Below are 15,889 nucleotides of genomic sequence, written 5' to 3'. Positions count from 1 at the left end.
CTGCCAGCCGAGATCTTCCCTGTCGCTCTTGTCCCCGATTTCCCCGCAGTGCTCGTTTCTTCCCCTCCTCACCTCTCCGGCCCTGTACCTGCTCCAGACCCTACAGCCGTGCGGGTGTTTTATCTCCCTATAACGTCGCAGCCGCGCGTGATTAAACACGGCTTGGCAACTTGGGCAGCGCCCGGGCGTGTGCGGTGTGTGTGCGCGGAGCGGGGCACGGCCGGCCCTGCCCGCGGGCGCGCTTGCCACCTGCGGCTCGGTGCGCGCACACGTCTGGGCGCGGAGAGGCGCGGGCAGCCGTCGGGGCCGGCGCATCCCCGCAGCCGGCGGGACGGAGGGATACCGAGGGGTACCGAGCGGTGCGGAGCGGTGCGGAGCGCTGCCCGCTGTGCCCGCTGCCGCCCGGCCCTGCCCGGCCCGGCCCTGCCCGGCCCTGCCCCGGGCGCTGCCGCGGGGCGCAGCGGCTCCGCCGGCCCCGCCCGCCGGGCCCCGCACGCCGCTCGGCCAATGGGGGCGGCGCGGCGGCGCACGTGACGCGGCGGGCCGGGACCTGCTGCTTCCCCCGCGCAGAGGGATGCGGGCGGCAGAGCGGGGCAGGCGGCGGCGGCGGCGGCTGCGCGGCGGCGGCCCCTCCGCGCCCTCCCCCCGCTCCCCGCCGCCCGGCCCCTATGGCAGCCGCTCCCCGCCCCGCCGCCGCCCGCACCCCCGCGCCGCCCCGCCGGGCTCCGCCGCTCGCCCCAGCGTAGCGCCCGGCCGCCGCTCGCTGACCCGCTGCCGCCGCCGGCCGGGGCCCCGGGATGCTCAGCGGCCCCGCCGCCCGTCCCTGCCGCCCGCCGCGCCGCCCGGGGGGCACGCCGCCGCCGGAGAGTTGAGTTAGGAAGTCATGGTGCCCTGGGAGCCCTCCCCGCCCCGGCAGTGCGGCGGCGGCGGCGGCTGGACGCTCTGCGACTGCTGCTGCTGGCTGCTGCTGCCCGCCGTGCTGCTCGTCCTCGCCCGCCCCGACAAGCTGGCGGCCTTCCCTACCTCCTTAAGCGACTGCCAGACGCCCACCGGCTGGAACTGCTCCGGTAAGCACCGGAGCGCCCCGCGCCCGGCCCCGCCGAGCGTCCCGGCAGCCCCGCCGTGCGCTCGGAGTTACGCGGGCGAGCCTGGGGGAGGCAACTTCAGAGGGCGATCCCGTTGGATGCACGGGAATAGCGAAGGCTAAAAGTGCCGGGCGTCGGGGCTCGCCGCCTTTGCCGGTGCGCCCGGGGCTCCGCTTGCCCCGCGCTCCGCAGCAGCCGCGCCCTCCGCCGGTGCGGGCGGCTCCCCGGGCACGGCTCCCCGGGCACGGCTCAGCCCCGGCTCCCTGGGCACGGCTCGGGCACGGCTCAGCCCCGAGCGGGGCTCTGGGCGTGCGGGCAGAGCGGCCGCGTGTGCGCATCCTGCGGGCGGCTGTTCCGTGCGCACCGAGCGGAGAGCGGCTCGGGTACCGGCATCGCCGCACCGGCAGCACCGCTGCCTGCTCCTTAAAGTCGGGCTGACCTTTCTAACGGGCTTCCTGTGTGGGTCAGCAGCCGGTCCTGCTCCGATTCGTGAAATAATTGGGGAATTGGGCTGTAGTAGCTTTCCAAGGGGAGAGCGCTGTTTGGGGTGCTGCGTGCATCGCACATGACGCGTTAGATCGGGGGGAATTTGCGCTGTGAGCTCTTCGTTTTAAATCTGTAGCGATACGGTTAAGAGCACTCGGATGGTTTTTTTTTAAAAGATCAATGGATTCAGATCTTAATGGGTTTGGAGTCTGACATAGCTGTTTTGTTTAGTATCTTGCCACTCGCTGTTGGAGTGGGAAGTCAGCTAGCGAAATCTGAAATTCATGCTTGTATTCGTGAACGGAATCTTCAGTCAGTTCTGTTGGTTTTTCCTGGAGAATATGAAGGCAAAGAGCTCGGTTCACTCAGCGGCTCGTGGGGAACCTGGCACCTCTCCTGTTAACTTAGAGGTCATCAATCTTCATTGGGCTCAGGCAGACCATCACAGAAAACACACAGCCTGTTTGTCTTTATTATTGGGGGCTTTGTTGTGTCATGGGCTGGAGAAATTCCAATTTGGACGTTTGTCCAACAGATTTGTGATCGGATGGGAATGAGTTGATGACATTTCCAACCCAGAGCCATGAAATAGCATAATTACCGGGTGGCTTTTGAGGAAACCGAGTCTGTGAAATAGAAAGGAAAGTGCGTGTGGCAGTGGGGAATGGGAACTAAGAGAAGCACCGAGGGAGAAACAAGAGGAAAAGTGAAAAGCCGAGGGCAGGGAAGGACAAAAGGAAATCTGGGCTCCATCAATTTCATCAACAAGGTTATTGTGCTGTGTGCATTAAAATGCAATCATCCTGTATTGTTCCTCTTGCTAGACCAAAGCTGACTTTTTTTTCCCCCCTCTCTTTACATTTGAGGTTACGATGACAGAGAAAATGATCTCTTTCTCTGCGACACCAATACCTGTAAATTTGATGGGGAGTGTTTAAGGATTGGAGACAGTGTGACTTGTGTCTGTCAGTTCAAGGTAAGAAGATTGATACTTTGTTCTCTAATTCACTAATGAGAATACAAATCATGGGTGTCCCTTTATAACCTATCACTTGGCGATTTATTTCTGTATGTGCAGAGAAGTTAGAGGGAAAACCTGGCAGTGTGTGTAAAAGCTGGCAGGAGAACCAACTGGTGTCAAGAAGACATAAGTTTCTCGGGGAAAATGCAGATGCTGTGGCTTTAAATGTCCCTTTGGGTCTGTAGTTCCAGGTTGTGCATTTCTGATTTTTCATCCCTGCCCTTTTAACGAGGATTTAGAGTCCTTTCTAAATTCATTTCTGATACAGATCGTGGCTTATTGTATTCGGAGTTCTGATCTAGTTAAAGAAATGGATCTGTAATGTGCTTATGCAATATTTTCAGGAAGGGCTGCATAGTGACAATGCTTCTGCCTGTTTATCTGCCCAGCTGATCAGATTAAGGAGCAATCCCTCTGTTCCAAAATGATGAACTTCCTTTAGGTTTTATATAGTTTTAGAGAGCTATTACTGCTCACTAAGGGGTTTTCCTTCTATTTCTTCTCTCTTTCTCTCTCAGCTGCATCTAAACCTCAGCCCTTCTCAAAGTCAAACGATTTCATTATGAAGGATTCCATTTAATGTTTTAGCTAACTGGCAAAACAGCTGGTCTTTAAATAATGACCTGAATAGAAGCTGCCCAAATTAAACGAGTTTAAAGCATGTACCAGCACAGGGTTATATGCGTATTTATACCCCAATGGTTTTCTGCATTTTCATGTGGATTGGTGAAGTTGTGAAACTTACAGTGCTGATTTGAGTGTTTACAGTGGAGCAGGCCAAACAGTGCCCAGCTCAGGATTGTGCTCATCTGTAATGCCTATGTTAATATTGGCTTTGATCAGCCATTCACGTTAAAGCACTGCAAATATCCTTTATATTTCTAGAGCCAAATGTGCCTTCAGAGATAAAACACAAGTGATAAGTTCCTTCGTTTTAAACAAGGAAGGAATTTTCTATAATAAGAGCAAGACAGTAGCTCTTAAACACTTGTGTTTCCTATGTTGGAAGGGAATTCATATTGACCATGGGAATCTTTTATTCCATTTGGAGTTTGCATGCAATCAAAAATTAAGCTTGAGAATGCTGTTTTGAGCATTTGCCTTGGCTCAGCATATGCAGCAATACAAGGGTTGTGGTCTGGTCTGTTTTCTCTTTCTAAGGAAAACCTGTAAGGCACTGAAATGTCTGTGCCTTGTCCCACTGCCTGGTGGTAACCCGAGGCAGATGTTGTGCCACGAGCCTCAGAAACTTAAAGCAGCCAGTGAGAGTGCTTGGGTCTTGTCCTTGGTCTGGTTTGGTGTTGCCATTTGGCATAAAGCAGTGAACTCATGGCCTGGAGGCTGCAAATTCAGATGTTGCCATTGGCAGGGAAGAGGGCATTGGGAGTGCTGTTTTCCCAAGGCTGGTGCTGTTGCCTGGGGGTTTGGGGCAAATGAAGCCAGGTAAACCTCTCCAGGCTGTGTGGTGCCCTCTTTGAGAGGTGAACAGTTCTAAGTATGCTGAGTGTAGCAGTTCTGTAGGGGGCAGTTGAAACAGATTTAAGGAAATTAAGTTAATTGGCCTATGAATATGTAAATAAGATCAAAAGAGTGAGTTGGGCAGTCTGGGCCTGATCACTAGGAAATGGGTCAAAATCAACAGCATCTTAGGTTTTGGTGGCCTCTGGATCAGGCCCTGTAAACACTCAGAGCTCTTTGTCTTGCTGTGAGCCCTCTGTGGAGCCTCAGGGCTGGCTGTGACCTTGGAGGGCAAATTACCTGTGGCTGGTGCTGTGCCAGCACTGCCAAGGGCTCTCTGGTGCTGGGGGCTTCTGTAGCCAGACACGAGCACTTTGATACAGGCAGAGCTTGGGGGGATGTTAGCTCCTCTTGTAACATCAGTGGACAGTGTGACAAGCCAAAAAGATATGCCACTGGAGTAGAAAATTAATTTCTAGTGCAGTGTCTGAGGCTGGCTAAGTGAGGCAGAGCTGGCCAGGTAATTTGTATCACGGGTAAGGGGGACCCCCGTCAGAATTCAGGGCTCCCATTTCAGTGACAGCTCTCTGTGGTGATAGTGAGGAAATCAATAGCAGACTCCTCATCACTGTAACTGTGTTTTATGACTTCTTCAGAAATTTGAGAGAGCAGACAAGGATAGAGAGCTCATTTTGCCTCTGTACTGATGAAAAGTTTGAGGCTGACCAGCCTGTGTCTGGAGGGGCTGAGAACATGAAAGTAAAGAGCTGGGCTTCTGCAGCTTTTGTTTGGGTTTGTTCAAACCAGAATTATGGATGCTTCATGTCTGCCCAAGGGGAGTTAAAATGAATTTATTTTTATTTGAAAGGATGAATATGATCAGACTGCTCTGGAACACCCAAGTTAGACTTCCAACCCTGGAGAGCCAGCAGACACGTGCTGAGCAAGAGGTTCATATTGCTGGTTCTCTAGTCACAGTCTGCTGTGACACCTTTCAGTGACACATGTATTTTACTGAAAAACACCGTGTCCTGCTCTGATCAGGAGATTCAGACCTGTGTCCTGTGCAGGGCATGCCCAGAGTTTGGTGCTGCCAGGGAGGGAAGGCACTGGGACAGCACTGGCTCCAGAAGGAAGGCTGAGCAGGAGGGAAACCACCAGCCCTGCCTTCCCTCAGGCTCTGGGTCCAGCAGAAGGTGTAGAGCTGTGCCAGCAGGCATGGCTTGTTGGGGTCTATATCTGCTTGCCCAAAGCCATAGGTCTGGCTGCTGGACTCTTCCCTCTTACATTCCAAAATTATCTACCAGGAATTTCCATCAGTGTCTTTTCTCTTGAGTCACCAAGCCTGTGGACAGTCACTGTTTTTTATGGGAGGAAAGAACCCTCTTTTCATGCATGTCGTGTCCTCCATGTGCTTCAGTATTTGTGGAGCTGCAACATCAGCTGTCCAACTTCCAGCTTTGTTATATTTTCCAGAATATATCTTGTGCTTCTTGGTTCAGGATGTGGGTTGGATTTTTGAGAGTAGTTGATCCATGAAAGTAGGAGGAGGTCAAGCTTTTAACAGAGTTACCTGGAGGAGGAGTTCTACAGGTTACCATTATCTTTAGGAAACAAACCATCTGTTTTCAGTGCTCAGCACTGATCCAGAGGCTCCCAAGGATGGTTTGTCCCTGGCTGTGACAGTGGGCACTGGAGGCTGCAGGTGCTGAGGAAGGCAGCCTTTCACTGACACTTGATGGAATTGCCTGGGTCCATTTCCCTGCTCTACAGCTGTATTTTAAAAACTGGCATGTGCAAGAGAGAAGTGGACAGTGTGCCACTGTGCTGCTGGGTTTAGTGGGAGTTTTGACATGGATTTCCCTGAGGGTTTGCTCGGTTGTTACTTGGGGATGAAGAATTGTTCCTACATCTAGGGCCTGGGCTAGTGAGCCCTATACCTGTGACAAAAGCATGTCACTTGACTGACAGAAGTGACATCCAACACCTGATGTTCTCCAGCACTGGCAGGAGGTATTTGTGATGGTGATGAGCTGCAAACACTCAAGAGTCCAGCTCTGGTGGGTTAGGAGCCACCTGGTGACTAATGTCACAACCCTCTCATTGGTGGGCTTGTTTGCTTTCCTGGGTAACTTCCACTACAGTTTCCAGCTCAAAGCCAAGGCAGGATCCATATGGAAGGTGTCCCTCCCTTTGCTCCTTATGGCTCCTTATTTTTCCATCTGAATCCTAGTTGTTCAGAGGTGCTGGTGGGAAGAGTGGACTAGTACTTCCTGAGACCCTGCTGTCTCTCAAATACATTTTAAAGTTTCCAGCCTTTGGAAGAAGCTCCAGCCTAGCTCATAGCACTCCTTTGTGTGGATTGAGATTTCACCATTTATGTGGGGCTATCTAACCTTTGAGATCTACTGCTGAGTCCATGTCAAAGATCATCCCTTGCTCTGGGCGAAATCAGCAGAGGAGCTGCCTTTGTGTTTCTGGGGCAGAAAAGTTGCTGCTGTGTTTCTTGGGCAAAGAATCCAGCCCTGTTTCTACATGCAGCAAAGCCTGTTGAGATACTCAAGGCCAAATTCCCCACCAATCCTTGGGTGACAAGCAGATACTGCACCTAAAGCAAGCATGATTTGATGCTTCATGCTTTAAAAAATATGCACGATTGTGTTAATTGTCCTGGTTATGTATTCCAGATCAGCCTCCAGCAATTGCTGTTGAGCTTCTGGATGAAGTTGGCATTTTATGCTTGAAACATTGCTCAGATTTGGAACATAATGATGAAAATAGCCTAGAAACATTTTTAATCAACAGTTTAAAATCTCTGCATGGAGGAACCCTTCGTGAGGAGCAGAAGGAGAGATTTCTGCTGTTGTGACTGCTGTTTTTCTTCCTTGTTCTGAGGGAAGAGGGTGCTGGGGGTGGGCAACATCTTGGGAAGATTGAAGAGAATACAATGCAAAAGGAAAATGTCATTTGTTTTGGCCCAATCAAAATGTCACTCTGACCAACTATGAATAATTTCTTGGCAACTGCTCTGTGTGGAGGCCTGCAATTAATGCAATCTATGCAATTGTTTGTGTTAATCACTTCTGTAGTCATTCAGTTTAAAGCATTTTTGACGTTGATATCCCTGATATTTCAGTTCTGCATTTCACATTGTGCCCAACAAACACACCTCAGACACACTGTGGCATAATACAGCTAAAAAGGATGTATGTCATCTTCTAAATTTTTACGAGGATTTAGGCAGAGGTGAGCATTTGTCAATAATAATTGTGATCATTCCATTTGTTCTAATTAAACAATGAGGCATAAGAGGAGTAGGGTAATCACGAGATAATCATATCCCTGGTATAATTGCCATGTACAGGGCACATCCAACTATTTCTAAGCCTCCAAGCATGATTATCTTGTGATAACTGCACCCCGTAGGTTGCCCAATTTTCAGTGTAAAATGAAATGATTGTGGTTTTTTTTAAAATATGAAGGAGAAGGGGCAAAACTGTCTTGCAGTGGTAGAGGAAACTGGGCAGAGCTCAGCTGGAGCTGGAGCTGAAGCAGGGTGTGAGAAACTCATGCACTGGCTGAGCTCGCTGCAGGGCTGCTGCTCCTGCCCACTGGGGAGGGCGTGTGGGGCACCCAAATGTGTTCTGTTCCCCCTGCCTGTGTGACTAACACTGCTGCTCTGTGTCCCTTCCATCAGTGTAACAATGACTACGTGCCCGTGTGCGGCTCCAATGGTGACACCTACCAGAACGAGTGCTACTTGAAGCAGGCTGCCTGCAAGCAGCAGAGTGAGATCCTGCTGGTGTCCGAGGGATCGTGTGCCACAGGTATGTATCACTCACCCAGGCTGCCTGCCCCCAACAAAATGACCTGGGCATGGCAAAAGCCATTTGAATTCTTCATCTGAACTCATCACGGGTTAATTCTTTACGGTTTGGGGCATGGGAAGTCGCTGCCATCCTTCCCTATTGAGTAACTTACTCTAGGCTCACAGTCCCTGATGCACTGTACCCCTGGAAGAGTTCAGCACAGAAGTAGATTTATTTTTTAATTTGTGTCTTGTGCTCCTGATCATCCTGTGCCCTGCCTACACTTCCGAGCTGTTGCGACAAGTGAACTGGTGGCAGATTAAGTGAGCAGATGTCTGATAAATGGGCATCTGGATTACCACAAACCTCTCCACAATCCGGAGACAGATAACTGGAGCATTATTGCCTGCAATCCAGATTCTTAGATTTTTCCTTATCCTTGTAGGGCCAGATCCCTATTCAACAGACCCCTGGTTGTAATGAGTCCTGCCAATTCATACCAGCTGAAAGTTTAGTCCAAAGCACACATAATGAACAGGTCTGTGCCACAGGTGTTCTGTTCTGCACTTGAGAAAACTCACTGGCATGTGAGACAGCTTTGCTCAACTCTGAGCCTTGTGAGCTGTTTACATCTCAGCTTGTCTGAAAACAGCTAGAAAGGTGAATGAGCAAAATCTGTCAGGAGAACCGAGTTGCTTATGTGCAGGACTTCTTGATGTTTTTCTTTCGTGCTTGGTATCTGTTAGAGGTGGGCAGTGAAGTTAACTTGAAAAGAGCAGGAGCAAGCCTTTGTTCTTGAGAGAGTTCTTTAAACTTAAAGCAGAATTTTTTCTTGGCTGAGGATGGAGGAGTCAATAAAAAGTACATTAGACAAACTTTTTTCAGTGCTGTAATTTCATGTTTCATACACCTGAGAGAAAATAAACTCCTTTCTCTGGAAATGTTGTTCTTCTCTGAAGCTGTTACCTGACAATTTTCAAGAAGAAAAAAACATATGCTGCAATTTTTTTGTCCATAAATTGGTATTAAATGGAGCTCAGGCTGACAAAACCTACTGTGGTGTAGGATTTGTTCAACTTGGTAAATTCTCTCAGCACAGCAACTGGTCTTTTTGGTTCAAACTTTTTGATTAAAGGGATAATTTCACTGCATTGCTACAACTTTTCTGAAACTTATTTGCCTGCTGGCAATGACTGTGTAGGCAGCGTTCTCTTTGAAACACATAGTGGATTTCAGAAACAGAGAAGGAAAAAATAGATGTTTTCCTGAAGTCTTGATCAAGGTCTTTGGCTTCTTTTTCCTTTTCCCAAGGAGGAGCTCAGTGGAGAAGGGAGCAGCCATTTTCCTTAGGTTTTCCTTATGGCATGGGGCAGAAAGAGAGGGTGCTCAAGAACCCCCAGAATCAGGACAAAAGATGAGATCAGGAAAATTCAGGACATGGTCTCTGGGAAAACAGTGCTATTTCTGTTTCGTTTTCCAGCCACCTTTTACATCTGACCTTTGCAGCCTTGCCACATAAATCTGCCATTGAAGAAATTCTTGTAACCTATTATTTAGCAAAGACTTTCCTTCTCTTTCTTAGTTTTGAGCAGTGATGACATGTGCAAGTTCAGATCCACCAGGCCTTGCCATCAATAAATGAGATCTAACAGTTCACAGGGTGCTTTGATCCCAAACTCTTTCTATTAGTCATGATGCTGATAAATGCATGACTCTTCCACTAAGCTGGAAGTTTCCCTGCAGAAGAAACTCCTCTTGGGCATCATTTTTGGTAGCCCTATGTGTGTGCATTTCCATGCTCTGCCTTGCTTAGAAAGTTTCTTAATGGAGCTCTGGGCTTGGCAATTTTGTGATGTTGCACTTTCTAAATTTGTGACTTTCATCATTCCAGCCAGTAAAAGGTCAAGCAGAGAAGAAAGAGAGCATTTAGTTTTGGAAGTCAGCAACAACCTTGAGAAAAATGGCATTTTAATCATTTACCTGAAGACTTTGAATAGTAGTAATTTAATGGTTTATTCCAGCTAGTTATAATTTGATGATACAGCCTGTTTTCTAAAGATAATGCAAATTTACAATTGCTCTCTCCTCCTTGGTGAGGATTTAGTAGTGACCAAGTGGAGTAACTCTGTACTACTGTAGGGAACAAAGATTTATCAGTCTAAGTACAGCAAAGCAGGGTAGAGACTTCTAAGGACGTTGCAGCATTCTGTGGCTTACAGTATTTTCATCTGATAGAGAGACTTTAAAGGGAAAAAAAATGGAGAGACAAGAAAGATGGCTTGAGTGAATTACATTGAGATTAGATCTCTATAATTTACCCAGGGATGCCATCAAACACGAGGCACACTGTAGTACACTTCACTGAAGCCTTGCTTTGCATGCTCACAGCACATGCTGGAGCACATGAATATAAATTTCTTTCTGTTCTTTTCTCAGATGCTGGCTCAGGATCTGGGGATGGAGGTAAGAGCCCTCTCTTAATATCTCTGCTCTTATGTGTACACATTCTGTCTCCCACAATTTTGGATTGTAAGTGGATATGCTTTGCAATTTAAGTTGTTGCACTTATATTGTCTTTTGCTCAGCTCTGTCTTTGAAAAAAATGGTATTTTGCATTTCAGTCAAGCTGGAACCTAATCATGACATGCTGTCTTCTAGGGAAATTCAGAAAGCTATGTTACTTCTAATAGGGCTTGGAATTATTCATAGGTTGTGCTAGGAGCTCTATCTCCATCTACTGTTACAGCTGCACTCATTTGTTTTATGTTTAGGGTAATATTTCTTTTGTTTTTAAAACATGAGCCAAAGCCTTGGCTCCTCCTCACTGGAGGATTCAAGCCAAACATTTTGTGGTAGCAGAGAGCATTCTTTCAAAGATAGAAGAAATGTCACAGGGAAAGAACAATGTGTTTTTATAGGAAGAGCAGCAACAAAACTGAATGTGGAAATAGCCTGAGCCCTTTGTGGCATACAGGGGATACTGTGAAATGTAGGCAAATTAGCATTTAAGTGGTGTTATTTTGTTGGGGTTTTTTGTTTTGTGTTTGTTTTTTATTTCTTGGTGCAATCATAATGGATTTGCTTTTCTGATATCAGTCCTTCTTGAAGTGTTGGGTCTGGGCAGTGCCCTGCCTTCGGGCAGGGAGGAGTGTGACTTTTGGGGCTGGCAGGTCAGGCTTCTCTGGGGGCTAGGGATAGTCTGGGCAGCTTGGGAAGCTTGTCCTGGAGAGTTTCCCTCATTCCTGCCCCAGCTCCCTGGGTATGCTCCAGGAGCCCCTGGCAGGGAAGGGCAAGGCCAGCATCAGGCTGGGAGGCTGCTGGGGCAGCCACCAGGAGTTCTCACCTGGTTTTATGGCTACTCCTGGTTGGATTCAGGTTTTTCAAATAGTCATGTTACTTGGCAAAGTATCCCCTAGTCCTTGTTTAATTTTGGTGACCAGGATATCAGTGAGTGCTATGAGTATAGAACGTATTTATTATTTTTACCTGTGTATGGAAGGTAAGATTTTTACCTGTGAAGCAGTCAACAGCATGAGCATGAGGCCTGATTTTCTGGCATCACTCTCAGGCTGCTTTCTGGAACTCAGGGCACTTCAAGATGCTGCCAATCTGGCTCCCCAAAAACTGCAACATAAAATATTGCTAGTTTTTTTTCCAGCTATTCCTGTGTTCTTTTAGATTATCTTTTTAAACTGTTACACCAGAAAAATACCTTGTTCAGTGCTTATCAGAAATCTGCAATTTGATTTATATGTACGACAGAGTTTTCACACCTGTGGTCAATAAATTGGTTTTCAAATGAAGTTGCACAGAATTCATCATGCATGTACCAAGGAAGACAGATAAAGTTGTCAATTTGTTTTGTAAGTGAGGAGGTGGGAAAACAAACTTGGCCACTTTCTGAAAATAATGAATTCCATTCTCAGAAAGCACAGGAGTTTAAAAGCATGATTTCCACAGACTTTCATTTTAGAAGCTCAGGTTGACAGAAGATGAGCAGAGCAGGATCTTGAGAATGTGCAGGTAGTAAGGAAGCAGGTTTGTGAAGGAGACAGGACCAAGTTGGTACATGTGTTTAAGGGTCTACAAAGCTGCCTTGTATTACTCAAGATTTAGTAGGCAGCTATGGCTGTGTTCTTGAAGTACAAAACTATATTTATGTGCCCTAAGAAGCTAAAGAAGCTAAATCCAGACAAGTAAGTATTGTCACTACATCATTCTTTACTAGACATGGCCTTGTTGTAAAAGCTGTAATAAATTTTGGATGTCATCACAGTAAGTCTTGTAAAATCCACTCCAGCAGTCATGAGTGGGACATGTTCCTATGAGAAGCCCGAGGTTTTAGGCAATCATGTGTGGTTTCTGGTTTTTTCCTGAAAATTCTTTCTTTCTTATGCTTCTCCAAGCAGTCTTGATTAACAGAATTACCAGTGCACTATCTTTTTTAGCAAAACTACTGCCATAGGGACGGTCCCAGCCAGCCAACTGTGAGATAAGAAACCAATTTTTCAAGAGACTTGTATCTTAGGGTTGGGTTTCTTTGGTCTGATGGGGCACACATCTAGTAATAAATGAACTCAAGTTGTGTTTCTGGTTCTTAGAAGGTGGCACTTTTCCAGCTTTGAGGTGGTTTTGCCCATGACTGACACCAGTTCAGCTCCCGGTGCTGCTGTTCCTTCAGTGGGGCTTGTCACATGGGAACTGTAATTGCTAGAGGGCTCAGAAATAGCTGGAGAGGGGTTGGTGTGAGGGACAGATGTAGATAAGCACACCATGTGGTCATACCAGTCTCCTTTTCTCAGGAAAATGGTCAGAGCATGAACAAAACAGCAGAGGCTGTGTTTTGCTGCCATGTTTTCCTTTCAGGTATTCCCATCTGGGTTTGCAGGGGAATTCTTCTCAGTTCACTGGATAGGATTTGGGGTTTTTTGCTTTCCTGTCAGGGATGCTGAGAGTGGAGAGGTCTCAGCTTTTCAGCACATTAATGATCTTGAGGGCTTTCCAGAGGTGATTTAATCCTCCCTTATGCAGCAATAACATGCAGAAGTCCCGTTATTTGTACAGTGATGAGGGAATCATAATCTCATTTGATTACTGAGCCTTTTTTGGGGCTATCCAGTAGATGGGTAGGACAGTAGGTGTTCAAGTTTTTTACAGCAGAAGACATTTTTCCCTGTAAATGAAGATGAAAAACGCAGAATCAAGAGCCATTTCAGTGTTTTGATTGCAGAAGCTGGGAGTGTGGTGTGGAATTATTTAAAAACCCACATCCCAGAAAGATACTAATCAGAAAGCCAGAAAGGATGAATGTGAAAGACTTTATACAGAGAGTAATTTAAAGAGATTCCATTCATTTTCATCTATGCCGTTCTCTAGACAACTGGGTTTTTTTAGAACCCAATGATTCATGTTTTGGTCTTGAGCAGCTTTATAATGAATTCTTGCTCGTTTCCTGGCTTCCTTCTAACAGCAACAAACTCAAGATGCAGTATTTCATTATAGCCCTTAATGGGCTAAGAGCATCTCTCCCTCGGTTTCATTTTCACCCTGAGCACCTCTGCGCCCTGCCTGCATTGTCTGCACTCCCAGCTCTGTTGATTGGCTTTCCTTCACAGGCTGATGGATTCACTGGGGCTGGCTGTCACCCTGGGTGTGCTTAAGCACCTAGCCTGAATTCCTTTCAGAGCCTCCTTCAGTTTCCATTCAAGTCCTACTGACTCCAGTGGGACCCTGTGTACACAGATCTTAGACTAGTTTGTTTTTAGTGTTAATGCTTTATGATCTAGACATAAGCAAAATTAAAATAAACCAACCAGATGAGTGATAATTCATCAATGCCATCATCACCATTTATTTTACAGTAGCATCTAGAGGTGCTAATTCTGGGATTAGGACTCCAGGCTGGTACACCCTGGTACTCCCCTGGGGGAGAGAATAAAAACTGTGAAGCAGAGCCTGGATAGTCAAGTTGGGCAAGGACTGGAAGCTGCATCACACTCCAGTGTCTGAATTGGGAATAGCACATGCTGGTCCAGAGCTGGGGCAGTGCTGGGGCTTTTGAACGCCAGTGTTTGTCAACAAACCCATGTGACAACCAGAAAGAATCAGAGATTATTCTGCTCTTAAACTTACTCCTGATCTGTTAGACAAACCTGAAAGCCAACAACCTTACAAGCCATCTTCTTCTCCCCCCTCTCTGCCTCTCTTCCTTTGTGTGTGTGTTTTAAGGATGAACATGGCTTGTTTGTTTGTTCATTCTTTCAATTTATCCCTTTAGTCTTAGCCACAAAAAGAAAATGAAGTCCTGCAGCTTTTTGTACGTGCCAACATGTAGATTTAATGATAGATTTGGTATTCTGGTCTGCCTTTCCTGTTGACTTAGAGATGTGTGAACAAACACATACATATTATAAATCTATATGGAGCAGCAGTCATCTTGAAACACCAACCCAGAGAAAATAGGCAGGAAAAAATTAACACTTTGGAGCCTATGTTATTTTTTTTAAGGCAAACCATAATGCAGCATGTATGTAGTTTTCTTCCCCTTTAATCAACAGGTAAATGGCTGCTTTGACCCAACTGCATTTGCATTTGTCTCCATGCTGGTTTTGAATGGCTTACTTGAATACAGCAGCTCTGCTGCTTTTCCAGTGATTTTGCTTTCTGCTTTATTACAGTGTTGATTGATGGGCAGGCCTATGCAGAACACACTGAATATTGCTGTAAACACTGTCCTAGCAATCACACTTGAGCCAAAACACACCATAAAACCTGGAGTGTATATTGGTTTGAATGAAGCAGTGTATAAAATGCAGTGCTGATAAACACACGCATGCACACATGTTCTCAATAAAGGGGAGAATACTCTGGCTGTTCTAGTCTAACCTTGGAAAGAAAGGGAATTCATATTTTGAGCTACAGATTCTTTTCCTGGGTGTAATAGGTGATTCAGGCTTCTCTCATGTGAATTCAGAATATCTGCTGACCCCACGTGCGATTGTCAACTGCAATAAGGAAATGGGAAAGCTTCTTCTACTCTAATTTGATTTGGGAGATACAATTTAAAGCAGCATCAGAAGGTACAGAATCAACTGTAAGCAACGTGCACTGACTGAGTAAATACCTCTGGAGGGAATGTTTAAATCTTAAATGATTGACCTGACTGTGGTTGGTCAAATATGTCTCCTTTGTTAAACGGGTTTTTACCTTGTTAACCTCAGCATGGCACTAAGCCCAAACCAATAAGCTCTTGGAAAGGCCGGTTTATTAGCTCAGGCTCTTTGCTGTCCTAACATGATTACATGACTTCCAGTTCAGGGCTGGAGCTCATCTGACCTATACGAGAGTTGGATCAGGGAAAGGCGGTTTGTGTCTCTTTGTGGCCTTTAAAAATTAGGAAAGGTTGAAGTTATATGTTTCTGGAAGAGAAGCACTTGGGCATTCGCAAGTGCCAGACTTCTAGACCCCTGCCAAGGGCATTTTGTGCTGGGTAGGATGCATTAGCCATTTTGGAAAATCCTAGGAAGGTATGGAGACGACAGGAATACCAGTGTTTGTACTCCTCTTAGGCTCTCATTTAAGCTAAGTACTGAGCTCATCAACCCTGCTAGGCTGAGATGCTTGAGCAAATAAATCCCCATAGCTCCTAGAAGCTCTCCAGGGTTGTAGATAAAGTAGCAGCCCTGGAAGATGGTGGGCTTGGATTTAGTTGCATGGATTTTGCCTGTGTTTTGCTTGCTGCTTCTGAAGCTGGGATGCAGACACGCAATGACAAGTGCTGCATTTTCTACCTGTGTTATTGATGGGCAGCAGTCCTTGCTGTGCTCCTGGTCCCATCAGGCAGGCACTGAGAAATGCCACGGGGAAGAGTTGATGGGTAGTGAATGATTTGTGGCCCGTTTTCAGCCATTCATGCAGAACTGAGGGGAATGAATAGAAGATGCCATGAGGATTCTGTAGGCAGGGAGTATGAATGACGTTCATTCATAGCCTCTTCCCTGCATTATGCAATCCTTTAGGTTTTTGGCACT

General features: G+C 46.9%; 1 protein-coding gene across 1 annotated transcript in view; it reads left to right on the top strand.

Moving 5' to 3' along the window:
* Nucleotides 1-843: 843 nt before the first annotated feature.
* Nucleotides 844-15,889, top strand: part of TMEFF2 (transmembrane protein with EGF like and two follistatin like domains 2) — a 118,536-nt gene continuing 103,490 nt past the window's right edge. The window contains exons 1-4 of the mRNA XM_033064736.2: nt 844-1,067; nt 2,438-2,547; nt 7,748-7,877; nt 10,296-10,322. Of these exons, the coding sequence (XP_032920627.1) occupies nt 884-1,067; nt 2,438-2,547; nt 7,748-7,877; nt 10,296-10,322 (451 nt within the window). The 5' untranslated portion in view covers nt 844-883. The remainder of the gene's footprint in view (nt 1,068-2,437; nt 2,548-7,747; nt 7,878-10,295; nt 10,323-15,889) is intronic.

This window comes from Catharus ustulatus, chromosome 7, assembly GCF_009819885.2.
Source record: "Catharus ustulatus isolate bCatUst1 chromosome 7, bCatUst1.pri.v2, whole genome shotgun sequence".
Lineage (NCBI taxonomy): Eukaryota > Metazoa > Chordata > Aves > Passeriformes > Turdidae > Catharus > Catharus ustulatus.
This window is presented reverse-complemented; position numbering and strand designations above follow the sequence as displayed.